Source organism: Empidonax traillii, unplaced genomic scaffold (assembly GCF_003031625.1).
Source record: "Empidonax traillii isolate 1590-97213 ecotype Southwest subspecies unplaced genomic scaffold, ASM303162v1 scaffold19:size3308961, whole genome shotgun sequence".
NCBI classification, from domain to species: Eukaryota; Metazoa; Chordata; class Aves; order Passeriformes; family Tyrannidae; genus Empidonax; species Empidonax traillii.
Window position 1 is genome coordinate 779,466 of NW_020955212.1, and position 26,482 is coordinate 805,947.

Here is a 26,482-nt window from a genome sequence, read left to right on the forward strand (position 1 = left end):
GACCCGACCCAGCGCGCTGTGTGTGTCATTGTGCTTCCCTTACATAATGCCTGCGCAGTGCTGCCTGCGGCACAGAGAGCCCAGGGACGGCTCTGCTCGCTCGGCAGCGAGCGCTCCCTGTGCCGTGACTCCGCATCATGTGATGCGGGCAGACAGGAGCTACCTTCCTTCCATGCCTTACACTTAATCAGTCTTTAGCTCCGGGAGGTCATTCGGAGGATGTCATAAATCGTGTCTGCAACTGCTGCAGTCTTGTGACTGCTGGGAACTTATCTCCAGGGGAAATACTGTTCCTAGTTTTGTGTGGTAATTCTGCAGTCTTTAAAGCTGATACCTCTTAAAACCTTAAGATTTTACTCATTTGCTAGCAACAACCTACCTTTCTTTTTTTTTTCTTTTTTTTTTTTTTTTTTTTCTTAAGTTGCTCTGTGGAGACAAAACCTTGAAAATACCCCGGCTATTTTCAGGGGTGGGTTTCGTTGGCTGGATTTTGAAATCAAACTACTTGAATTCATTATGTTTTAAAACATAAATGCCAAACTACATCTCACTGAGACTGAGTGATCTGTGCAGGAATTTCATGGTATTTTCTTCCCTAAATTCCTCACTGCTTTGCAGAGATGAGTACAGATTATTTGCAGACCAGGATTTTTTTTTCCCCCTAAAGAAATATAAAAGAATAAGAGGCACTCCTTCTTGCTCAGAAACTGCCCCAAGGGCAGATCAATTTGCAAGTACTGCCTGAAATGTCATTTGTAATTTATTTTTTCTTCATATTAAAATCTTGCTTTAAAACCTGCTACCTTTCGATTACTTAAATAATCTTGTGCTTCTGAGTTGCAGACTCAACCCTTCAACGTAGAAAAGAAGTCCATCCTGCTTTTGCAGGGGATTTCAGTGATAAAACAAATCTAACTTCAGAAACAATCTGGGTGAAAGTTGTTACTGTGATGGAGTACTCTCACTTCTAAACTGGGGATTATTATTACTGCTTACACAGGGTAAAAGATTATGGGTTTCTAGTATTTTTAGCAAAATCCAGTGATTCTAGACCAGGGTCTAAATTACCTACTGACATAGGTAAAAAATACTAGACTTGCCTGTTGTAGCCTCCCTGGAGGAACCTCCTTGCTCCCTGAAGTTTGCTTAACTTTGTCTCACATGGCTGCAGATTTGCTTGGCTGCAGAAATAACCCCAAGTTTTAACATACAGCTGAAACATAAGAAACTTCATTCTTGCTAGATTTAGTGCTGAACTATATTTAAACTCTTAGGAAACCTTGTTAAAGTTTCCTCATAAAAATATCAACTTCCATTTTAACACAGCGCTAACAGCTATTTGTAATTTAAAGCCATGTCAAGTTTTCATCAAGAATCAAGAGATGGAGGGAGCAATTGTTTGGTTAACACTTAGCTTTTTGTTTACCTCCACAGTTCCAAGAAAGTCTATTTTAATCTATGGCTTTATTGGTTGAAATACTTTGTTACCATAATGGTGTCCAATAGTTTTGCTAGCCTGTAAATTGAAAAAAAATTAGGAGAAAAATATAACTTGAATATGGTTGTGGAACTATACTGCCAGATTGTGGGCATGTAACTTGGAGAAATGTCTTCAGGGACTTTTGTTTCCTTAAACACATCTCCCGTGTTAGTTAATCTTTTTGTGTTATTATTTGTGAATGATCATAGTTGTTGAATACTGTTGAAATTGTACGGGCATCTTTTATTTCAGTTATTGCTGTAAAATATAAAAGAAAGCTTCTGGGTAGTTTGTTTTTTTGGTGGGGTTTTTTTTCCTCCTCTTGCAATTAAATACCCATATACTCAGAATCTTACTTGGATAGTAATAACCTGTAGGTATATGTTAGCACCAGAAATACTGTATCTCTGTGCTTGCTGGAATAAATTATAATAGTGGATAATGGGTTAGTGTAGAGCAGAAAAATGGAGATAACTTTGAAAACTCTGACTCATTATTTGATTTTATCAGAACCCTTTGCATTCAGACGTGTTTTGCATTCCATCTATATCACAAGGATAATTGCATTTAAAATAGGAATAGCTTGTAAAAAGCAGTCTGTCTGCTGTGAACACTAAAGACAGACAAGTAAAAATTATGCAGTGATTTATATCCCTGTCCCGTGTATACATGTTAACACCAGACATTCAGTTTTGACTTGGAGAAGGCTGATCTTGAGCCTGATGGGAAAAACACCCCGTAGGCCTAGCACCTAGCACTGGGGTTAATAAGCCAGACTTCATGCACGCTGAGTTTTGGCACCCGTGTGTTCATTGTGTGTTGCTCAGTAATACATCATATCTTCCCTAAGAATAGTGTCTTAGTCACACACAACTATTTTTTTCTCCCCTCCTCCTGTTTCGACCTTAGGCTCATAGTTTCATCTTTCATGCCATCTTCCTTAGTGGTGCTCCCTATGCGTTCATTTTGCATCAGATCAAAACTAAACTCCCCTGCAAACTTGCAAAGAAATGAGTCAGTTACTTGGCCAGTGTTAAAAGACTGGAAAAAAGATTTGGCAAAACTCGTCGTGCTCAGGGCACCTGTGGGAAGCCCAGAATAGGAACCTGAAAAAGGACAAAGTGAACAAAACATGGAACCAAATCCTTCATCCACCTTCAAAACAAGTCACCATTAAAGTAGCCCGTGTTGCCCAGAGTAATAGGATAGCTAACTTGATCTGAGCTGCTTCTCTTCATTCCCTCTCTGCCTCTGCTCTTCAGGGCCACTATTGCCCTGTCCTTTCCTTCTGTGGAGTTTTCTAATGAGCTTGCTTCATCTGCCTTCTGTCAGATGAGAGTTCTCACAGATTTCATTAGGCCAGCATGTCCCCATCACACCCCTGGTTCATTGCAGACCACCAAGAATGAAACTTCTTAATTGAAAATCATTGCAAAGCAATTTCTCTGGCTTCTGACTGTAGTTTCAGTGATGGTGAATGGTTGAAGGCTTGCCGTTTGGAGAAACTGTGTTCTGCAATCTTTTTGATTTCCTTTCATGTTGAGGATGAAATATTTAGCCACTTTAAAAAGCTGACAAAGCAAAAGGTGTTTCCTAACCTCAGTGGGGATCTTTTTGTACAGCCACATCCACATCCTGCAATTGCAAGATCTTATCCAATTTAGATCTTTCCTTCAGCTTGATCACTCATCTTCTGTTGTATTTACTCCGCCACAACCATGCTCTGCCTTGCTTGCCCAGTTTTTATGAATGCTGTTGGTGCTAGCATCCAGTTGTGATTTGGAAAAGCTGCTCATTTTAACAGACTTACGGCATTTTAGTTAAGTCCTCCTTCTAATTGTAAATATACTGGAACAGATCTGTCTTTGCACGGGATGAAGGGAATTCTTCACTCTCCTCTTGATCACAGAGGGATCTTTTCCTCATGAAATCATTAGTGCAGATTCCCAAGTGATTTACTACCATAAGAAACTACTATAGATAAATATTCTTGGTTATATATTTGACTGGTTGTGGTGTGAGGATGGTTTTGTGTTTGTTTGGGGTTTTTGTTTGTTTAGTTTTGGTGTGGTATGGGGGTTTTGTTTTGGTTTTTTTTGTTGTTGTTTTGTGTTTTTTTGATAAAGAAGTTATCTGCTATGCAAGGCTAGTGGGACTTCAAGCTTCTCGTTTCTCTTGAATGTACTCTGCTTGATGACAAGACGTAATCTCTGCCCATTGCTCAAAAGGGAAAGCTGTATCATTCAGCCACGTCTGAACTGGATCTCTGGATTATGATCCCAAATTTTCAACAGGTCTAAATTGATTTTTCACCTATCATAGTTTCTTAGTCCTGGTATGGATTGGCAAATACATATAAGTAGTGCTTAAATATTTTGCTTTGTTTTACACCAGGAAGAACAAAAAATGGTATAATTTATTCTAGCAAGCAGAGAGATATAGTATTTCTTGTACTAACAAGTACCTACCTACAGGTTATTACTATCCCAGTAAAATAATGAGTATGTGGGTCTTTAATTTCAAGAGTAGGGAAAACACCCAAACAAACAAAGATCTGTGTGTTTGGATCATACATAGGTATTCCTTCTTGCCTGATTCTGTAAGTTTCCTTCATCCAGGCTCTCTCTAGCTCCCTGTAAGAAGCAGACTCTTTGCCAGCAATACATGCTGGTTGCCTCTGGCCATTTAATCAACCATTCCTCCTTTTGTAACATATTTGTGGTGGAAGATCCTCTTTGATGGTAAGCTCAGCCTTGAAAAGTGTAAATCATTCTCACCTGATGAAGCCAAGGAGGATGCATTCTCCAAGTGATACTTTCTTATGCTGTTTCCTAAGGTATTGTATTTTGCTGCTGTTTTGTTTCTTGTGGGTTTGCCCCTTTACATGCTGCTTTTAACTCCTGACATTCAAGACTGATTCCCGATAACCTTGAGCGGTCTTGTAATAGTGATGAAAAACCAAGAAAACAACCTAAAGGCAGCTTCCTTATTCCATGTGTTACAATAAGCAGCTTTCTGTCAGGAAGCATGTGTTGGGGTACACCATTCATGATAGAGTTTCATGGTGGGGCTCTTGTTTGGTACTGCTGCATTCAAGACTTTTTCTCCCAGTCGCCTCTGGATGAGACAATATTTAGAAGTGTTATCATTTGCTAGGAGTAATGTTTCTGAAGGGAGAGGGGTAAGCCCTGGGAACAAAAGACAGCATGCCAAGGAAGACTGTTCGAGAACAAGGTACCCTCAAAACGCAAATATATGTCAGTTCAGTTGGAATGGGGATTTGGTATGGAATGGGTAAGGCTGGAACACAATCTCTTTGCATCATGTTCTGGAGGACAAAACTATTTGTGTGTTTTGGTTTTTTTATGAACAGGTGAAGCTCTGGCTCATATCTAGACTAAAACTTGACAATTTAAGGACACGGTACTTAAAAATTATTGAATGGAACTTATCTTTAGAAGTAAGTGCAACAGGAGAAAGTTGTTTAGCTATCTTGAAAAGATTTCACGTCTAAGGGCAATCTCAAACTGCAAGCAAACCTATTAACGGAAGTTGGAAAGAATGTAGCTTAAGCAGAAGTTTCAGAGTCAATCAGATAATTGTATTGAGAGCAAATCTTGAATCACTGTGGAAGTGTGTAGACACATTGGCAATAAATCTCAAGACAGGAGCAACTGGGCTGATAAAATTTATCTTGTGTGAATACCTATTTCACCCCAACCCTTTGTGCCAGAAGTACAAATATGGACTGAGAAAGCTGTTACACTGATCCCAACAGCATAGGAATGGCTGTGGATGTTGTTGCTTGGAAGGGAGGAGTTTTATTTCTCTGACTACTTGGCCTTTTTTCAAAGCCTAACTTTTCACTGCGAATCCTGAGATGCAAACTTGACTTATGTCTAAGAGCAAGGCATCTTAATTGGACATTGTATTCCTGCTGTGCTATTTAAACTTGGGGTTTAATTTTCTATTTTCCCCACCCCCTCCCCCAGACTGTAGCTTGTATTGACACTATGCATCATACAGCTGTAGGTAGATTTCCATTGTGGCCACAGAAGCAGAACTTCTTTATAAAAGAACTGTTTCCCTCAGTGCACAAATCCTTCTCCCCTCTATATTAATTAGCTACCTGGATACATTTGTAAACTAGACAGTTTTATACTTCTCCTAGTCCCTAAAATTTATTTCTCTCACTACTATATCAGTTTCTATCTTTATTCAGCAAGAAGTGAGTGCTATTTCTCCACCACACATCTGATCATTATCTGTGAACAGGAAGCATCTAGCTGTTTCTCAGAATTTGCTGCTGAAAGCTGAGAATGTCCCTTGAAAATCTGAATCCAGTTCTTCAAATGTGGGTTAGCTGAGAAACAATTACACTTCTGCAGCCACTTCCTTCTAGCTCAGCCTGGTGCCGCAATAAAAGTGTTGCCTCTTAGGTCTTATTCTGTAAATATTTTTCTTGTGCGACTTTCGCTTTGCTGCATGCTTCCTCCACTTCGTTTTTGTGTTTTAAGAAGAGGGGGAACCAAAGACTGTAGGCAGGAAGACTTTCATGATGGGTATCTGTTTGTATGGAGCTTTCTCAGTCTTGAACTAACTCTGAGCAAGGTGAGAGGGAAGGGGAAACCAAGGGTAATGCTTGGACTTTGAGTAGGAAATCGTAACAGGCTGCCGTGTGGCAAGGGGTGAAGAGTGAGATGCCAAACAACATCATCCCCAGCAATTCATCAACAGCATTTGATGATGTGTCACATTTGTTGTAGCCGATTAGTTTGTTTTACAGATGTTGAGTTTTTGTGTATTGTGGTGGGGAAGGTATTTTTGGATTGCTTAAATTCTGTGTATTACCACATGAGTCGTGCAGTGGTGCTTGAGGTCACTGTGCCTGTCAGAAGCACAAGAAGTTGCAACCTGTGCTTGTTTGATTAGCACAAGGGTATTAGTGTTTTTTTAGCAGCGTAAAAGAAAATTTGGATCAAAGTTATTCAGGAGAGCTGAATACTCAACTTTTTGGTGTTGTGAATCCTGAAAACTGCTTAGCTATGGTAGACGTGAAAACACTAGCTGTTGAAAGTCTTCCCTTTTACATCTAATCTAGAGGACCTGGCTTGTATTAGAGCAACAAGAAGTGTTTTTAGTCAGGAACCCACTGTGTCTTCAGGAGGTGTGTTCCTTGGGGAGAGCAGTGCAAGTTTAACTTCTGCCCTTGAAGGTACAATCTTCATTGGCCAACCAAACCGATGGCTTTAGGTCTGCCTTGCTCGGTGTGCTGGCTGACCTTGTAGCTGGAAAAGCTGAGTGGCAAAATAAGCATCTGCAGTGACAAATGAATGATCTTTTTCCTGCTGTTGAGAGCTCCGAGCACTGAAGAATCAGCTCTCCTTCAGAATGTTTATCTGCCTCAACTTTTGAGCAGTGGATGTCTGACCTGGTCATCCGAGAATAATCCCTAGCGAATCAAGAATATTCCTTTTGTGGCAGCCAGAATACTGAAAGACAACTGAATTGTCGAAGAAGCTGCTTGCTCTCCTAGTGCTTAGGATGGACTGGAAAAGACAGCTTTTGCTTGCAGCCAGTACCAGTTTGCAAAGACAGCTACTGAGCTACATGAGAGCAACACATCCTACATAATGGTTTTCTTTCCATTCCAGTGTCAATTTTTCCAAGGATATTAACCCCATATAAGAAGGCTGTCCATAAGATAATGGCTAATAATATTAATCTTTCTCCTTTCTCCAGTGGCTGCATTATGACAGTAAATAAATATGATGTTGGAGAATAGGAGGAGTGGTAGAAAATATGGGTCTAGAAAGAATTATATTTTTGGGGAAATCAGTGTGAAGAGGAGAAAAGTGTAGTAGGAAATAGCTGGAAAGAAATGTAGAGGGGAAAAAAACAGATGCAGCAGAAGCCAGAAAGATTTAGTAAACCAAGTCAGTGACATGTAATAAGAATGTGTTAATCACATACACACATGCTTGCCAGCTACCGAATAGTAAAATACGTGTGGAACGTGCAGATTCTCCTTGACTAGTTGTGATATCAGTAAAAAATGTAGAATAAATTCTGCAATATGGGTGAATTTATTCTATACTCGTGAAAATGTTGGCTATTACTCTAGAGCTCTACATACTCCATTTAAAAACAAGCAAAGACAGTCTTTAGTACTTTACTGAGGCAGTTTTTAGTAATCAACTTCACGAATTAATGAATGTGTAACAGATACATGGTGCCATGTAATGAAGTAATGGTAATATGTACCGTCTAATGAAGCTTCATCAGTATTTTTTTGAACTCTTATGGCTTTTGTTTTACCAGTTTTAGTTCTCATAATTGAAACACTTTTTGAACAGTATCTTAAGTTTCAGTTGTGTTCCTGAAAGAGCGGACTCTTGTGGTGCCCTTCACTATTAAGCTAGTTATGGTGGCAGCTTCCATAGACATCTAATGTTTTAAATTTTAATAAAAATACATGTATTTTGAAAAATTTTTGTACTTGATTAGGTCAGAGATGTTTCTAACTTGGTTTTCTGTTTCCAATGAATGCCTAGATAGAAATAAAATACTGCAGCTATAAAGTGATATCTCCCTAAATACTATTGACATCTCCATGATTCGTGAATTGGTGTTTCTTGAGCCTAGGGCTATATCTGTGTTTTAGAAGGAAAAACAGAAAGCAGGAGCACAGATTTTAAATACTTATTCCATAAGGTATGTATTGCATGTGCTTTTGCAGTCCTAAGTTTAAAGACAATTTAATCACAGACATTGCCTATAATCCCAACCATGGCTGAGTTAGTGGCTTTTGTAATTGTTGGACATATTTTCAAAAGTTCTAGAAAAAGTCTTTAATTGGTAAAGTATGTGCAAATTTGCCAGGATGATTGTATTTTCATTCAATACTACTATTTTGCTATAAGTGCAGGATGGAGTAGAATTTATTTTCCACTGAAGGTAAAAGCAGAATTTCTGGAGGAAAAAGTACTGACAACCGGAATTTAAAACAGTAGTAGTAGTAACAAGGGATAGAGGAGGGGAGGAAGAAGTACTTGAGCAGACTCAGGAGGGGAATACTATGCTCTTTTGCCAGATTTCATCTTTGACACCAGTCTTTGGCTGGTGAGTACTTTTTCAAGTAGCTGGGAAGGCAGAGGAGTGTTTACCTCCTATTTGGTGCAAGGCAGATGGATGTGGGGGTGTGGTATTTGTGTATGTACCCACATGTGGGCAAAATGGAAAAATGCTTATTTCCTCTTCCCACTTCCATTTAGGTAGTACACTGATATAAATGTTTTAATCATAACATTGATGACATTTAGAACTGTTTCACTGTTTTTTCTTTTGGTTTTTGTTTGTTTGGTTTGGTTTTTTAAGAGAAAAAGAAACAAATAATGTGTATCTGCTGAATCACTCCACTGCAGGAAAAGATGAAAACAAAAAAAACTGTTTAAACTGCAGTGGTTTGGTGCAAAATGATTTACAGTTTTTTCTGTAACAGACAGGTTTAAAAGTCATTGTTAAATGGCCCTTAAACTGACTTCCGTCTGATATAAGCCAGTGTTGATACAGGAGAGTGCCGTGTGAAATAAGTACACAACAAATTCTGACCAGATCCAGGTCTAACAGGATTATTCTCTCCTCTTTCATTCTCTGGGACTGATGATCTGAATCACCTAAAGTGGTCAAAAGGTAGCATACCCAAAATGTTGTAGGTCCATGAAGGATTTGGTTTTGCTGTTGTCACTCTACATAATTAATTATGAGCTTAATTACATGGATTTGGAGTCTGCTAACATGTAGTGCCAAGCTATATGTGGACATTTATAGCAGCTGGGTGTTTTGTTGTCATGCCTTCAGTATTTTTGCACAAGAGCCTGGCAGGATTAATAAGGTTAACACAAGAAGTAGGGAATACTGAACTCCTCATTATTCCAGAGGAAGAGGAGCATTGAAACCTGTTAAAATCTCTTCTGCAGGAGTGGCAGAACTCCACTGTGTTTCTGAGGCCCAGTCCATGCCAGCCGTCATCGGCGTTCATACCGGCTCCCTCTGGCAGGATTAGGCAAAGCCCAGCGTGTGCCTGGTGGCTCATCCCAGTCGGAAAGCCTGGGGTGAAGCCAGGGAGGGCAGCAAGCTGTTTGCCAGGGACTTGTGCAGTAGGGCCAGTATTGGCAAGAGGGAGAGTACAGGAATACTGGAGGGAAAATAAAAGGAGTGTCAGACACTTGCGCCAGGGCTGGTGGAAGATACAAATGTTTAAGTTGGCATCGTGCCCTAACGTTAGCCAAAGGTGCAGAACATTGTTAAATTGCTCAGTGGGAGTTCAGACCCGAGTGTTGTGCAGTCTGGGGAGTGCAGGATAAGCCAGACATGTACAATAGAGAATGATGGGAAAGCAGTTCACAGGAATGCTTCATTTTATGAACTGTATTTTTATCGGACAGCTTTTTAATTTCTGTTGTCAGAGCTTGACTAAATGCTTCCCTCTCGAGAATGGTGAGGGAGCAAGGCTGGGATTTAATACACTGGAGGTATTCTTAGGGCCATTTTGTTTTAGGTACCAGTTGCTGATCTGATAAAGGGAAAAAACCCACTTTTATTAAGTATGTTTTGTGTACATGATACATGCTTGCATTATTAATGGTGCTGCTTCCTGCAACCTAACTGTGGGAACAAAGCAGAGCTGCCCATAGGACTCTTGGCAAAGTTCTTGTGCAAAGAGGTGGTCTAGCAAGGTAATGTCTGAGGGCCTCAGGCAAAGATTAATATCTCTGTAGCAAGATAATGCTGTCTGGAGAGTATGTGCCTCCTGGTGTCAGAGATTAGAATATCTTTTTATTAAAAACTAACCGAAAAAACCAAACAAACAAAACAGCAACAACAAAACCCAACAACAACAAAAAAACTTACCCCCAACAACCACCAAAAACCAACCTTAAGAAAGTATTTATCCCAAGCACCCTCTTCTGGGCAAGGAGACACATAAGAGTTCTTAAAATCTTTTGTATTTTTTTAAATTACTTTGCCTCTCAAGTATCTCTAATGTTCTCAGAAGCTTACAACTTCTGATAGAGCAACAGAAGCAGATTTTTAATACAATGCCTACCAATAATGTTACCACATGTGAAATACATTTTTAAAATTTTCTTCATTGTGGTGGATATATATTGTTCATTATTTTGTTTTGAATGTTCTTCTTTGCAACAGTTCACTTCATGTTATGTATTTTTCACCCCTCCTCAGGAAGGTGGCATTATCTGGTGTTTTTAGTATAACCAATGAATATAGCAGAGACTGAAATAAACACTGTTTTAGAAACCCAAGCACCTGCAAGTCAGCTTGCTGTCATTTAATGGAAACAATGTAGACCTAATTTCCTTTTGTTTTTTTTGCTGCCATGATAGCTTTTTAGTTGTCTGTCGTTTTCTGTGTTTGGAAAGCCAATGGTGAGTTATTGGAGCCACCAGAGAGAACACTCCTACCTGGAAACGGCACTCTCCATAAACAATCACTTTACGTGCTTTTGGTAAAGAAGGGGAAGCTTTTCCCATGAAACTGTGGAAACTTGGACACGTGGGCTTTACTTTGCCAAGTGTGCACCTTTCTGATCGTGCCAGAGACTGCACTGCCAGCTTGGTTGCTATGTGGTCCCGTGTTGGGAGTGCTCTGTGGGCTGTGTGAGGTTGTGTGTAAATGGGACTTTTAATCTGCTTCTGGCAAACAGGGCCTTTCGTGATCTCCTGTTTTGTGTCATACTAAGCCTGAATTCGGCATCCCACATTCTGGCTGAGAGAAGTGTCCAAGAGAGAAGGTTTTTATTAAAAATAATATGTTTTCCCAGAAACTTCTTTTTGAAAGCCAACTCTTTTGCATTCCTAGTAGCTTACTTTTTCCTCTTTTGTTATGGGACTTGGTAATGCTGCAAAAAATTCAGTGTCTCCAGGAGTTTAGGGTCATTGGAGCCATACAGCACTGATCTTTTCCCTGATGGAAATCTCCCATTCTTACAGCTAACAGTTGGATACTTTACATCGAGAAAAAAAGGTGGATGGGATGCAAAACTTACTAGAATAGTGAGAAGGGGTTTGAAGGTGTGAAATATGAGCAAGGCTGGTAAAAGAAAGCCAGATGGGTAGGAGAGTAAAAAAAACCAAAAAAAACAAAACCAAAAACAAACCAACAAAACAAAAACAAACAAACAAACAAAACCTCAAACAAATTATAGGCTAAGCGTTTAGAAGTTAGGAAGAATTTTATCTAGTTACTTACCTACAGTGCCTTGTCCAGCAAAATGTTACATTCAGGCTTGACCTTAACCTCCATGTTGAAAACTGAGCATAAGGAAGAAAGTACAACTAAGAAAATCCTACTTAGCATGAATCCTCAAAGCAGTCCTGGAGGCATTACATACCATCTGTATCAAGAGCCCACCTTCTCCAATGTTTAGCTCTTGGGGTTGGCAAACACAGTGTTTGTCTGCTGTGGCTGTGCAGTTCAGAGCCTGTGTGATGGGTTATGGGTCTGCTGGGACAGTATAAATTCCAAAGGAATACTGACTGTTGGTTATGGGTACCCTTTTTCTGCATGTGGGTGTCTTCCTGTAGGACTTAATTTTGAGCTATGGCAGTATTGTTCAGGCAAGAAATGGAATCATAGCCATATTTTAATTCGAGGTGAGAAGGGATCTCTCATTATGAATCTTCAGTCAGCTGCTGTGTCACTTAACCTTACCTTGACAGGGCTTTCTGCAGGACAAGAAATATCTTCTTCTGTAACCATCCTTGATGTTCTGAATAAGCAACATTTTGCTTGTAGTAGTTTGCCTTTTTTAACCATTTCACTTTGTGCTCTTTCATCAGAGGATGTGCTGAGTAAAGATGCTGGGGAGTGTGCAATATGCCTGGAAGAGCTGCAGCAAGGAGATACTATAGCACGGCTGCCTTGCCTCTGCATATATCATAAAGGGCAAGTATTCCTTGGGATGGATATAAAATATAAGAAGGTTACATTCACTGGGTAACTCCTTAAGGGGTACTTAAAGGAGCTTTAAAATTTAGTTGCTTTTTACATTTAAAAACAAACAACAGAGAAATGACAGCAGCAACCCTAAAGAGGTTTTTTAAATGGCATCTCTCTGCATCTTCACCATGTATTTGAAGTTGTTTTTCCCTGCTATAATCTTCTCATTCTTGCAAAATCACCTGTATGGGGAAGGAGTGCACACCATGGCTGAGGAGCTTAGTGTGCTTATGTTTTGTCAAATGCTAATAGATGTGGGCGGGGAGGAGGGGGAATGCTTTTTAAACCTGTTTCATATTTTGTTTTCACAAGTGTCTGGAACTACAGGAAGTAAAATGTCAATGAATAACATAAGCAAAATGATAAAGTTAGTAGAGAAGTAACCTGTGTATAAAAGCTGGATAGTAACTTGTAAAATGCTTCCTGAGAAGATTTTAACACTTAGGAAATTTAGTTTTTCAACAGTGTTTAATATCTAAATATTATTGTGGTTTGTGGTTATTAATTTTTCCAATGATGTGTGTATATGATATACTTTGTATAATATAAAATCCTACTAGTCATTGAAATTATAAGAAACCGATTTATATTCATATCTTACTGCTAAATGTTTCTGATATTCATGTCAATTGTTTTCACTTTTGTTTTGCATCCAACAGCTGCATAGATGAATGGTTTGAAGTAAATCGATCTTGCCCTGAGCATCCATCAGATTAAGACAAGATTCATGTTTTTAGGTAATGTTTATTTTTAAACATTTACCTTTCAACAATAAATATCTTGATTATCTGAAGTAGCTCTTTATACTGGGTTTTTTCATTTGTGAATTTGCTACCATGTCTCAGAACTACAGTATTAATCAGTAAGCATTGACGTATATTGCAATATAGGTAAAAGGTTTCTGCATCCTTACAAGGCATGGTCTGAAATATTGTGTTCCAGTTTCAGTACTGGAAAGTGGCAAGTAATGGCAATTTAAAGCTTTAGAATTAACTTCTGAAGAATATTTTTCCGTGGAAATTAAACAAAATAATATAATTGTGTAATTTTGGATTGTTTCGTGAATATTGGCATTTGTACTGACAGAAAGCTTTTGGAATCATATGAAAAAGTTGAAACTAGGTATTTTCAAAACTGCTTTCATGTTAATGCATTCCAGAATGTTTAAAGTATATAAATAAATAAAAAATGTTGACATGTTTCTATCCATCCCATCTCATGGAGGCTCACATATTTCCAACTTATGTTTTGTGTTAATGATTGCAGATCTGCAGTCAATGTCAAAAGTTTAAGGATGGGTTTATTCTTTTAGTTGACTAGCTTGAAAACTTTATCTTACATTAAGCCCCTAAGCATTGAAAAACACACTAACAATCATCATAATTTTTAGAGACACAGAGATATCTGAAATTCTAGCTGGTGTCTGAGGGTTTGGTTTTGTTGTTCTGAGGGAGACTGAAGTCTTTATCACTGGCATTTATTTGTGCATTTATTTCATGTTGCTTCCTGAGTCTGTGTTGCAGGGGTAGAAGAGAAAACCTGAAGGAAAGTATCCTTCTACAGGGATAATTGTTTGATTCTCAGGGCAGTGTTAGCCAAAATTAATAAACAAACACATTTCCTATATTGCCCCCAGCTACTGACTGTGGCAGAAGCCCGCATGCTGATCATGAGCACCTTTGTGTCTGTACACGCTCATGGGTGTTGAACTTCATATTAAATTCTATTTGCCTTGTTCATAGCAGAATGGTGATAGCTGGGGTCTTAGGAAAAAGGGGAAGGAAAGCACGGTAGTTATGCTCCTGCTGTTTGAGTGTGTTCTGTACCGAAATAGCTGAAATGATGTTACTTTGTCTTCTGCTTTTCCAACAGCTGCTTCCACTGATCAGAAAACATAGGAGATGTGAGGTTCCGTTGCTGAACACAGCGTGCCTGGCTTGAGACTTACAGTTCTTTGTGGCTGAAAAAGGCAAAGATGGACAGTGACATGGAAAAAGCATTGCAGACACCGGTTACTTGCCAGTAGTGCTCAGTATACCAAACACTCATGCAAAGGACACACAGGGATTTTGAAAATGCTGCACATCCTGTAACAATCGACTCCCCACAAGACATTACTGACACTATTTTGTATCGAAGGCCAAAGTTCCTAATTTCAGCCTAACTTCTGGTTCTGTGAAGAAGCGAGTTATTGGACATGTTTCCCACTGCCTCGAGTGGAAGCAGAGATGTTCGATACGTGCTATCTGAGACCCTTGCAGGAGGACGGCCCCGGATTCGAGTGGGAGCGTTTTCACCTTCTCGTTGGCTGAAGAATAGCAAATGGCAAACTAAATAAATTCTAATAGTGTGACCTTAATTTACTGAATTCACACCTGGTTTTATGTTCTTCACTTTTTTCAAGAACAGAAAACATAAACTGCTCTGCGTAGGAATATTTCAAAATTTTGTAACTAAACCTTTGTCACAATGCAGTCCAAAGAGTAAAACCAAGACAGGTAACAAATTTATATCGATCAAGCTATAGAGATTGTTGAGATCTGCACATTGTATTGCTATTTAAGTAACTAAAACGTCTCTTTTACTGCTTGTGAGTAAAAACTACAAAAAAAAAAAAAATGCAGCAAAGCAAAATCTTACAGCTATGCAACTTTTTTTAAAATAGGAAAAAGAAAAGAATTACCAATTTTAAGTGCTGCCAGTTAAGGTAATTTGTTTAACGGGTATTTTTTTAAAGATGTTTCAGGTAATTATTTTATTGTACTACTCTCATCTCCAGGCTGCCTCCTGAGGTGTAAATGAATAACTGCAAATGTGGGCACAGCGAGAGGTTTTTATAGGCACGGGCAAGATAACATCGAGGTGGGATTTGCGTTTAATTTTTAAAACATGTGCAAGTTCATGTTTCCTTGTTTGAATGTTTTTTTGGTGGCAGGATCTGTAGTACTTTGCATCTAAACCCTTGGTCTCTTCATGTGGAGACCAGCATTTGATAGTGTGGTTTGTTTTGGTTATTGTTTTTTTTTAAAATGCATCTGCATTTGTTTAATTTATTATTATTTTACTGTATTATATTGTTGTAACCAAGGCTCCATGAAACACAGGATGTCTCTGGGTGGGTACACCAAGTAAAACTGTGTATAAATATTAGTTCCCATAAAGTATCACAGTTAAAATAAAAAAAAGACAGGGAAAAAAAGACAATAAACTGGAACAGTTATCAGGGCTTAGAAGCATACTTTTTATATTGAGAATTAATTGTAGTAGTTTCTGAATTTCACAGCACAGGGAAGAGTTTATGAATATTTATTAGCAACAGCATTCTTAGTGAGTTTCAATAGTTAAAATAAGTTGCACAACACTTCAAACATTTTTCTTGTACATAAATAATTCTGGTTTTCTTTTTTTTTTGTTTAAGTACACATTTCTCTCTGTTGCTACTGTGATTCATATCAAAAAGGGCAAAGAACAGGAGCAACTGCTGCTATCTGGAGAACAAGTGCAGTGCATGTTCTTAAACTCTCCCATCTTGCTTGAAGAGCAGTTCTTCCCTGGATAACATTTCCTCCTGAATGTTGCTCTGTAAAATGCCTTTGTTACGCTGCAAATCTAAAGGAGTCCGAACGAGATAATTGTTGTAGTTGCCAGTGCAGTTTCTACACTTTTGGGCTTGCATCACTGGTTTCAGCGGAACCTGTAACTATGGGGCCCTGTTGAATTCTCTTTTTCAGTGGGAGCAGAATCATTTTGTCACTCGATCAATTCCATAGTCACATCAAATGTACAGTCGTTCCCTGTAAAGAGCCCTTTCTCAATAAGAATATTTGTGTTGCCTTGTATTATCTTGGGGGAGGGAGGGAGGGGATGAGGAATTACAGCACCTGTTATACTCAAATAGTGGTGTTGCCTGCAGGCCCACTTTTTCGATGTTTTAAATTCCTGATATCTTCTGAAAGTAAAGCTTTTGCATTTTGCGTTGATTCAATGTTTGCTGTTGGCTTCATGCCTACAGAAACTCACCTGTAGTAATGTAAAGGGGGTAGGTAAGTGTTTTGATGTCCTGTGCTCTGAGGTCATTGGTAGGCTTTGGCTTGGGGATTAAGTAGGTAAATATTATAAACACAAATCTGTTTACAACTTGAGCTCAGTTTTGGTAGTTCATGGTAGTAGCTGATTTAAAGACCCAGCCGTTACCACTGCTGTCCCATGTTTAGGAGCAGTGTTAGAAAGGCACGCCACAAACCAATGCACTGTGCATGGTTTTGCAGGCAAGAGTCCATCACTGCTTCCATCAGCACAGTAGAGCAGCAATACCTTGGATTATTTGAGGAACTGACAAGAGGTCAGCCTTAGTTTGACGTTTTTGGTATCCATGAATCTCTTCTGAAAGACTGTGGGGGGGTTTTCTTGTATCAAAACCTGTAATACAGACCAAGCCTGGAATGACCCTGGAAGCACGGCAGTGATGCTTGGGGTTGAAAACGCCTATGGAAACTCACTTAGGTAAGCTTTCTGTCACCATCAGTTGCTGATGACCATGCTGTAGGCATAGCTCTAGTCATAGGCAACACCTTCATTTTGAAAACGTCCTCACAGGGGTGCTGAGTCATTGTGCTTCAGAAGGGGAGAATAAAACACCAAACAAGTCCTGTGTTCTTGATCAAGGAATACCACACTTGTCCACAAGAAGCAATAACTTACATGACGGTGCGATATGCTTCTTTGCCTGTAAATATCTTGATTGCCAATTCTGTGCTGTTTCAGAGTATTTTTCTGTCATCTGGCCTATATCTTCCCTAAGTATGTAAAGGTGTGAAATAATTCCCATACTCAGGTCTGCCATAAACATGCTGCTTGCCAGCAGGGGAAGAGTAGACTGGACACTGTCTTGAAACATGAGATTTTTCTGAACTTGTAACATACCCATGTCTCTTCAGTAGCAACTTGTGTTTTGAAGTTCATAGTGGAGGTGGCTGTGAGTTGGACTGTATATAACCATATCCCTACAATACCAAGAGAGCCACACTACTGTTGGCACAGGGCACCCTTTGCCCTGTCTCTTACGAGTCAGTATATCTAGAACAACCCTTCCCTTTTAAAGGAGGCAGCTAATTTTCTTTCAGTGTGTACATTCAACGACGAGTTCAGTGGGATGTAAAAGCAAAAATACAAAGCACACCACGAACTTTCGGTATTTCATTTTTGGGAGAAATAAGGCCAAAACCAGATGGTCTTACTCAAAGTTAAGTCAAGGTAGCTGTCATATTCAAGTTGAAGTGTACTGAGGTATTTTGAAATGGAAAACATATAGGTGATGTACAAAAACTTGGGTATGTACTTGTGACCTTGTTTTTTTTCCTTGCTCCCCCTCTTTATGGTGTAAAGGGGGTTTATTACCGAATCTCAAGATTAAAACATTTGTCCTACTTCTTAATGTTAGGAGCACTGGCTTTTTAAGTCTTTCCTGAAAGGCTGGAGAGCTGGTAAAATGGACTCCCAGGAGACTAAAATCTCAACAAATACGAGAAAGATACTTTTTATTCAGAAATGTGGATATTTGGTGTTTCTGGATGCATAATGTCTAATACATAAGATGTGCTTATGGATGCTTTTGGTATGCTGCCTTTTCCATGTGTGGGCTTCAGAAACTTGCTCCATTTCTTCTGTGTTCCACCCAAAAGCAAGGAACTTGGCAGTTGAATATTTCTATTCTCTCTACATAAACAGCAGCAAAACATATCTTGGTTTTGATACAAGCCATGATCTCTGAGTTTCTGTGGATTTTAGCTGCTTTCCCACATTCAAAGAGAACATTCGTGTGCAAAATTGGTATTGCTTTGTATCTTCTCATTTTGCTGGGCAGTTGGGAGTTTCCTGCTGAGAGACTACCATATACCTGGGAGTGCAGAAGTGTTGCTTTGGGATCTTCCAGCTCACCTTTGCCAGTGGAGGAATTATCTCAGTTTTTGATGAGTGCTACATTTTATGATTTACCTTCCACCCTTCCAAGCTTAAAAGTCATTTTACTATCAATTTCTTCTCTTCTTAGCTGAAGAAAAACATGATATATTTCAGGCCATATTCCCTCAATCTTTGGACAGGCTTTCCACTGGCATCAGCAAAAGTAATATATGAGGTTGTAACTGGAAGGGGAGGCTTGTTACGGGTTTCCTACAATCCAGCCAAATATGATTTTTTCACGCAGCTCGTACTGCTTAACTTTTTGTCATTCAAAACATTCTGTGTGAGCAAGTCACGACAGAACTATGTCCAGGATTTGTTTCCTGAATATAAAACTCATTGTGTTTCTGTTTCTCCATATAAATTAACCTGCTTCTAAAATCAAGTAGAAGATATTGTAGCCTGTTGGGGGTTAAAAAAAATCCAACCCAGTCCTTACTCTCAGATTGCATTTGGTTATCTTACTACACAGTTGTAGGCTGGCTTCCCAAGCTGCTGCATTGTGTTCTGTAAAGTCATGTCTCAATTACTACATCAGAGCTGATGATGGGATAAGCTGTAAAATGACCTCACTGTGGGGCATTATTAGTTGCTGAAGACTTGCTCAGGTAAACTACTGTAAGGAATATCCTGCACCTGAAAAAGGTTGGACTTTGTTCTGGTTTTGATCTAATAAGTTGCCAGTGTACAAGAAGTAGAAGGCAGCCAGCCCACTAGCTGATCTTTCTGGCAGCTTTTAATCTATGTGTGTTTGTTTGAGAGACTTTTGCCCTTGGGTGTGCTTTGGCAAAGGTTTTGCAACAATAAATAGGATTTGCTCGATTCTGGCAGAATTTCAAGTGTAAGTAACCCGACATTGCAGGAACATAATCTGTTGATGAATCCCGCTCCTCTTGTTTTCCCTCAAATCTGTCCCTTTTATTGCTAATTTGTTCTATTTAATAGTAAACACTTCTCAACATGACTGGTCACAAGCTCTCAAGGTGTGAAATGCTAAGAGGAAGAGACATCAAAGCTTGATTCTGTGCTCTTCTTGTTAAGAATGAAGCCTGGAGTATTCATTACCATACAGTCAAGAATTTTCCCCTACCTGATATTGCCAAAACACTGTAACTTTCAAGGAAGAAGGGGGGTGGCTTAGCTGTAGAGGGGATGCTTTAATGAGCTGCTTAAAAACTACGTGTAACAAATATTAAGAGCTGTAATGTCCCACTGACACAGTGGTGATCCAGCGTTAACCTTATCACTTGATTGTGAATCTCATTCTGGCTCTTCCTAGCCTTTGGCAGGTGCTTGCTGGTAGGGAGCCCAGTGTGCATTCCCTTTTTTATATGCCTCTTCCTACAGAGCTAACCCTGCCCACAGCAAGTTAGAGGGAACTCCTTGCTAGCTTCTGAAATGCCACCCGTATGTGCAGTGGTAATGGACAAGATATCTTCCTTCATTACCCAGAGCAGAAATTGGAATGTAATTTGCAATGTCTAATGTAAAACATGTTTGTTTGTTTGTTTGTTTGTTTTGTTGGTTTTTTTTTTAATTGAGCAGTACGATTGCAAGTTGACTTAAGTTGTTCTAAGGTACTCTTTTCAGTGGTTTGCCAGTACATAATCATGAATGAAAATATTTTTTTATTGATTTTTAGGTTGTATGTTTAACATTCCATTCATGTAAAATATGTACAAATATATGTAATAAATCTTTTGAAGCACAGTTTTCCTCACACTTTCAGGTGGTGGTTTTTGGGATGGTTTTTTTTTTTAGTATTAGTGAAAGAGGCGCTGCTGTGGGACAGAGCTTCTGTGTGTCTGTGCTGGAGACTGAGCTGAAGCAGAGGAAGGAAAAGCAATGCATGGTGTAGTCACAGCTAGAAGAGCAGCTTGGTATCTCACCTGTCTGCAGTCCTGCAGGTAGGAGTGCAGACTCTCTGGGCCAGCCTCTGGCACCTCCAAGTCCCTCTGACTTTTCACCTGTCCTGCAAGCAGGTGTATATCTGGCCAAGGACGGTCTCAACAGAACAGAGGTGATGGAGCCGCTATTTTCCTGGGGGCTGGGGCCAAGACGTCTCTGGTTGGTGTGTCCTCTGTTGATCTTCAGCAGATGTGATGGCCGTCAAGGTTAGCATACATTAGAGCTGCCAGGTCTGAAGGTGGGGAATCTCATGGGTGGTTTCAAAAGAGAAAAAAAAAAAAAAAAGTGGGAGGATGAGGGTAACTAACAGCCCCTTCTCATCAACTGGGGTCTGGGAAGCTCCGTCAAAACATCGAGGTAGATTAATACACTGCTCTTTCCTTCAGTTTCCTCTACCCAAATACCGCTCTCACTTCCTCCCAAAACACTTCATAGTTTCCTCTCTAAAACTGACTCCCTGCCAGCCTACCCATGACTGGGCAGTGCATGGATTTCTTTGTCCCTGATGGTCACCCAGACTCTCCTGTCTGTCCCTAAAGAGCTGGGAGGAGGCTACTACAACAGGCTCCCGCAGAGACATGGTGCTGGAGCTGCCCAGAGCCGCTGAAGACATTAAATCCTCCTCTCTGGCAAGGGCAGAGCACTGCTATGGCCATTGCCTGGACACTTTCTCCCGGGGCAGTGGCTGCAGCTGCCCAGCAAGTCGGGTTGCCTCCAGCGCTGCCTGCAGCAGGGAGCTGTGGGTGTGAGAGACCTGGCTGGCTGCGTTACCACTCCAAATCTTCCTGCCTGCCCTGGCAGCAGCTGAGGACCTGCAGCCCTTGTGCTAAAAGTACATGAGATGAGGGCAGGAGTACAGATGAGCCATGTGGTTTTGGATAGTATACAGTGTAAGTCTCATGTGGGGAGAGTGAGATTTTAACACCTCTCCACCTACATGAGTTGTGAATGGATCTGCGGGTGCTTTTAACAAAACTAAAGCACATTTCACCAAGGTTATGTGGAGGACGTGGGAGAAAATGAAAGGAGTTCACTCTCCAGGAGGGTAATGCCGCCTCTTACCTTGGTGTGTTGCATCCCAACCAAACAGGGGGCTGGTCCCAGCCAGGGGGACTGTCAGGCATGCATGGATTTATGGCTCAGGCTTCTCCAAGGCTGGGTGTCCGTCCTGGCTTCCTCCACTTTTGAGATAAGCCTATTAGTGTGGCTGGGAGTAGCTGAACCCATTGCTAAAGCACAGTGACAATTGGAACATCACAATTCTCCCTGTGGGAGATGATAGTTTTAATGCATGAATTATTCAAATCTGCACCGAGGGACAGTTGGATGTAATTACTGAGGAACATGTCTCTACCTCTTGTTAGTGTAACTTTTTTCCCACCACCCCAACCCCCCCACCCTGATTGCCTTCTGGAAAGCCTGAATCCCTTCACTGCCAGTAATCTCCGTGGTTTTTCTCCTCAGTCTTGAGCTGTATTATGGAAGAAATTGATAGCCAGTTAGAGCCAAGTTTGGCTTTGCATCAGGAAAATCTACTGGAAATCATTCCAGTTCAGTAGGTACAGGATTTCATGGGTGAAATTCAAATTAGTGGCATCTGTTGGTATCATATCCGACCTTCTTGCCTATAGTTGGAACATGGGACATGCCACCTCTGCCCCAAGTTGCTTGTCTTGGAGGGTGAACTGGGATGCTGTGCTGGCCCCAGCCTATTCCTGGGAACTGTCAGCAATAGATGGTGATGTTGCAGGTGTGTGTGTGTGGGGGGTGTGTGTGTGTGCGTGTGTGTCTGGCCCTGCTACCACACGCTGTTGTTTGGTACAGGCAGTGGTCCATGTCCGTTTCTGGATGCTGCACCGCTTTCAGCAGGAAGGGGAACACAACACACAGCCTGCAGCAAAGAGAGCAGGGAGGGGGCGAGAGTCCCCTGCAGCAGCTGGAGCTGAAGGGGGAAGTTTTCTCCCCTTGGCTTTTGAGTGCACTGTGCTGGAAGGTCTCGTTCCCCTTCTGAGGCTGTGACACCTGAGCTCTGTCTGTGCCCGGGGAGGTGCGCGCTGGAGCCTGCTCGTCTCTGCAAACATCCCTTCTGCGTGTTTATTGAGTAGAGGAGGTTCCCAGCTCCTTCCCCCCTGCAGGGAGAGCGATGTCTGTGTCCAAAAAGCCAAACAAGGCCATGAGTACACTGTTCGTGAGGTGCTGTGCAGATCGTGCCTGCTGCCTTCTCACCAGCCACTCACTGGACAACAAGGAGCCTCAGGAAAAGCCAAGTGAGACAGAGTTTTCCAGTCCTCATTTAATAAAGCATCTGTTTTCTGAGGGGGATGAGATCAGGGATGGATGGGGGCAGGGAGGAGGGTTCGACATAAATAAATAATTGCATAAAGCCCATCCTCGGTTGACGCAAGATGACTCACTCCTCGTAAAGGCAGGAGCGTAGCGGAGGCAGATCACAAGCACAGGGACATGTCCTCAGCTGAGCTTGCTGGAAACTGCAGGTGCTTGGTGCCTCTGCATTTGGCCCGTTATCTTTTGAGTCATGTTTTGTGCTGAGCGTCTGCCCTACTTTCGTTTTCACCCTGTTTACAGATTTCTTTGTTTGAACATATGTTTAAATTTTAACGAAACCTCCTCTCCCCCCCCCCCCCCCACCCTTCCCGTCCTAGTTGCTTCTATAAACCAGCTTCAAACAGCAGGAAAAGCAAACAAACCACCAAGCCTCTGCCCGAGCCCCATCAGAGGCTGAGAGAGAACAACTGAGGAGAACAACCACCGTGGGGCTCTTTCCCCACCCGGTGGTGGGGTTTCCTCACCTGCTTCCTACCTCAGCAGACCCGGGTGTCCTCTAAAGGGAGCAGTTTTCCTCTTCACAAGTCACTCGGGCCAGGATTAACATCTGCCAAAGTCAGGATTAAAGAATCTGGCAGGTAATGGGAGCACCAAAGCTTGACAGCTTCATTTGCTGCAGTTCATGAGGTCCAAGCCTCCCAACTTGCGAGGCTTTAGCAGCTAATTAAGTTGCTGCCTTCAGTGTATCAGATGAATACCCAGATACAAGAGGTTGGGCATAATTTAGTTGTTTGCAAAGGGTTTGCTGGAGCTGGAGCTCTGGCTCTCTGCCCCGTGGGAGCAAAAGGAATGCTTCCACATCAGGGCTTGTTTGTTCTTGGGCTCAGCCACTCGCTCCAGTGCTGGAAGTGGCCTCTCAGCTGTGGCACCAGCAGCCCCTCATGAGCCAGCCTGCCCGTGCTGGGGGCTGGGATAGGGAAGCATGGAACCTGCCTCAAGGTGCTCAAATCCAGGCTCACCTGCACTGCACCAAGCGCAGCCTCCTGGGACTGTTGGGAGCCCCCCTGTCAGCAGCTCTGGTGCCAGCAGTGGCTGCAGACCCTGTACATGGAAAAAATTTATGTATTGCCACCGTAATGGGTTGCTTGACCCCTCCAGACACTGACCTCAGGGTGGGAGAGGTGGCATCAGCCCTGCCCGAAATATGCTGCTTGCCAGTGCAGTCACCCCGGGGACTCCCAGTTTGTGCAGGAGTACAAGGGCACAGGACAACCCCTGCTTTCCCAGTGTAAAGCAATGGCTGTAGTTTTTGCCTCTGGCTGAATAAGACCAGTTTTAATTCCTCAACCTGCCTGCAGTGTTCTCTCATGCCTTGACGGTCCCGAAACTGCTGTTTTCTCTGAAACATCGTCCCTGCTGTCACGTTCCCCTGCGTACCTGAGGGCAGTTATTTCAAACCTTTGCAGTTCATGCCCTCAGCTCTTATTTACCTCTGGGAGTGGAGAAAGACCATTGCCTAACTTGGCACTGCCAAGCTTCGCAGGGGATTCAAACAGCAATTTCCCAGGGTGAAAGGGTGGACTCCCCAGTACCTGTGGCACTCCCTGCATCCTCTCAGTTTGTCCCCACTCGGAGTATTGAGGAAGGACTTGCCACTATTGCTATTTTGTGTATCTCAGTTGCTCACCTATCCCACAGAGCAACTGAGATGCCTCAGCAAGCAAGCGGAAACCACCTTCTGTGAGTAAACTTGGAATCCTCGAGTACAGCAGACAATTCCCAGCCTGGCCTCCACTTTCATCTAGCTCAATCCTGCCATTTTGTCTCTGCCTACTAAAGCAGCAGTCCAGACATTTGCTTACCAGCTGTAGCTTCTTCCTGCTAGCATTACTTGTTGCATCAGTTGAAAACTGAGCAGGCTCTGCAGTGACCTCTCATTCCTCACAGCAAACCCATCCCTTGCTGCTGTTGCCTGGCTCTGATGCCTTTGCTCTGAACCACAGCCATTTGTACAGCTTTGCAGCAATCTCCTGTTTTCCTCTGCTGAACTGAGGTAAGGGAGTGGAATGAAGCTGGGAGTGGGAAAAGGCATGGGTATCTCACTCTCTTCAGTATCAGTGCTGTTCCTACAGCATGGGATTGGGATCCTCCACTGGCTGTGGATGAAGACCAAAGGCTGCACCACCCAGCAAGTCCAGTCGGGGTCCAACACCTGGAAACGCGTGTCTGACACAAGTAAGCACCACCAGGCTCAGAAAAGCATCCTTTCCTGAAGACCTGGCAGTGTGTGACTGGAGCAGAACCCCACTGTGCTGCAGCAGGGGCTCCCTTGAGGGCCACTCTGTTATTGTGGCACCAGTAAACACACACAGCTTGCACCAGCCACATACAAGTGGTAATACCTCAAGCCAGCAAGTCTTTGCCCCCAGCAGTGAGTGGACACACAAAGAGCTCCTGCAGTCAGTGTAGCCAGAGGAACTATGGAAGCAGGGCATGGCAACAGTCCCTGAGCCACCATCGTGATTTCCCTCGGTGCCCCTAATGGGATTGCCACTGGCTGCTGGAAGGGTCCCTTAGGGGCAGTGGCAGCTGTGAGTGGCCTTCTCTAGCTGCATCAGCTCCTCCTTCTCCTCTGCAGCCAGAATTAGTTAGGGTGTCACTGTCCTGTCTTGATCTAGCCAAGTGTCTACTTGACAGGGCTTAGCAAAGCCAAAGCACTTGCAGGCAGCTTTTTCTTAAAAAAGCTGTTTATTATCACAGTGGACGAGTGGAAAAACATGACACAGTGTACAGAGGCGGCTTCAGCAAATTACAAACAAGTCTTAAAAAAGTTACAGTTGTCTTTGAATTTGAGTGAAGGAGGCTCTCACTGCAAGCTGCAAATGTGTTGCTCCAATGCACTCTACAAACAGCCAGTAAGGCTACGAAGCACTTCAGACAGAAATGCTGTGCTGATAAACAAGGAGTGTCTGGCTGCTTCCAGAGCAGCAACCAGTTTTCCCCAGCATGACTCCCAAAGTTGTGATGTACTCTGTGAAGCTCTAGATGAGATGGGTGCTAGGAAACCCCTTGGTTTAGTCAAACCCAGACTGAGCTGTGCTCAGACCTTCAGCCCAGTCCAAACGAGGACTTGCAGCTGCCCAAAAATCACCCCTGAAATGAGTGGCTATGACTGGCACTGTAATCAGTGCCAAACTCTGTCCTACATGGAGCTGGGCTTGATCCTGCCACCGCTTACTCTGAGGCTGCACTGAGCTGCTTCAGCGCCCCAAATACTGCCCTCCCTGAAAACACCAATCTGGATGTCTGGCTTGTAACAACCAGGTATGGAATGGGATTTGCAACAGGGTTGAGAATGTTGCACAATAAACAGCACCGAAGGCTGCTCCAAACCAAAAAAGGGGCAGATGGGTCTGCGTTGGAAAGCTTGGGGAAGCTGTTTCAGTCAACCAGTGACATTAAGGACAGGAGCTGGAGTTTTAAACTGTATTTTCTACCTGGTACAAGAGCAAATAATTCTGTGATTAGATCAAACTGGGAGCACACTTCCCTTCAACACAGGCAAATGATACCTGTTGTGAAGGCCCTTCCTTACACAGTGTCTTCTCCTTTCCATCAGAGCAGGCTGGCAAAACACAGCATTTTGACAAGGTGCATGAGTGATTTGTTAAAGTCACTGAGAAGTCTTTAAAGGCTTTGCTTTGGCAGATGTTTTGGCAATTGAAATCCAGCTCATCTGTAACTGTGTGCCCTTCTGCTTCAGTAAACAAATGGCTCAGGTGCAGAAATCATTCAAGTTAGCTGACTTTCCTCTGGCATGGTTGA

At 42.0% G+C, this 26,482-nt stretch overlaps 1 protein-coding gene across 2 annotated transcripts in view; it reads left to right on the forward strand.

Annotated features, from left to right (window-relative positions):
• Window positions 1–20,173, forward strand: part of ZNRF2 (zinc and ring finger 2) — a 60,873-nt gene extending 40,700 nt beyond the window's left edge. The window contains exons 3-6 of one of the 2 annotated variants that reach the window (XR_003572728.1): window positions 12,343–12,448; window positions 13,162–13,239; window positions 14,375–15,000; window positions 15,282–20,173. Coding sequence is in view for 1 of the 2 variants with exons in the window: in XM_027897296.1 (XP_027753097.1) it covers window positions 12,343–12,448; window positions 13,162–13,219 (164 nt within the window). In the remaining variant the exon portion in view is untranslated. Of the gene's footprint in view, window positions 1–12,342; window positions 12,449–13,161; window positions 13,240–14,374 lie in introns of both variants that reach the window. The other variant, XM_027897296.1, reaches the window with a different exon arrangement.
• The last annotated feature ends 6,309 nt before the right edge of the window (window positions 20,174–26,482 follow it).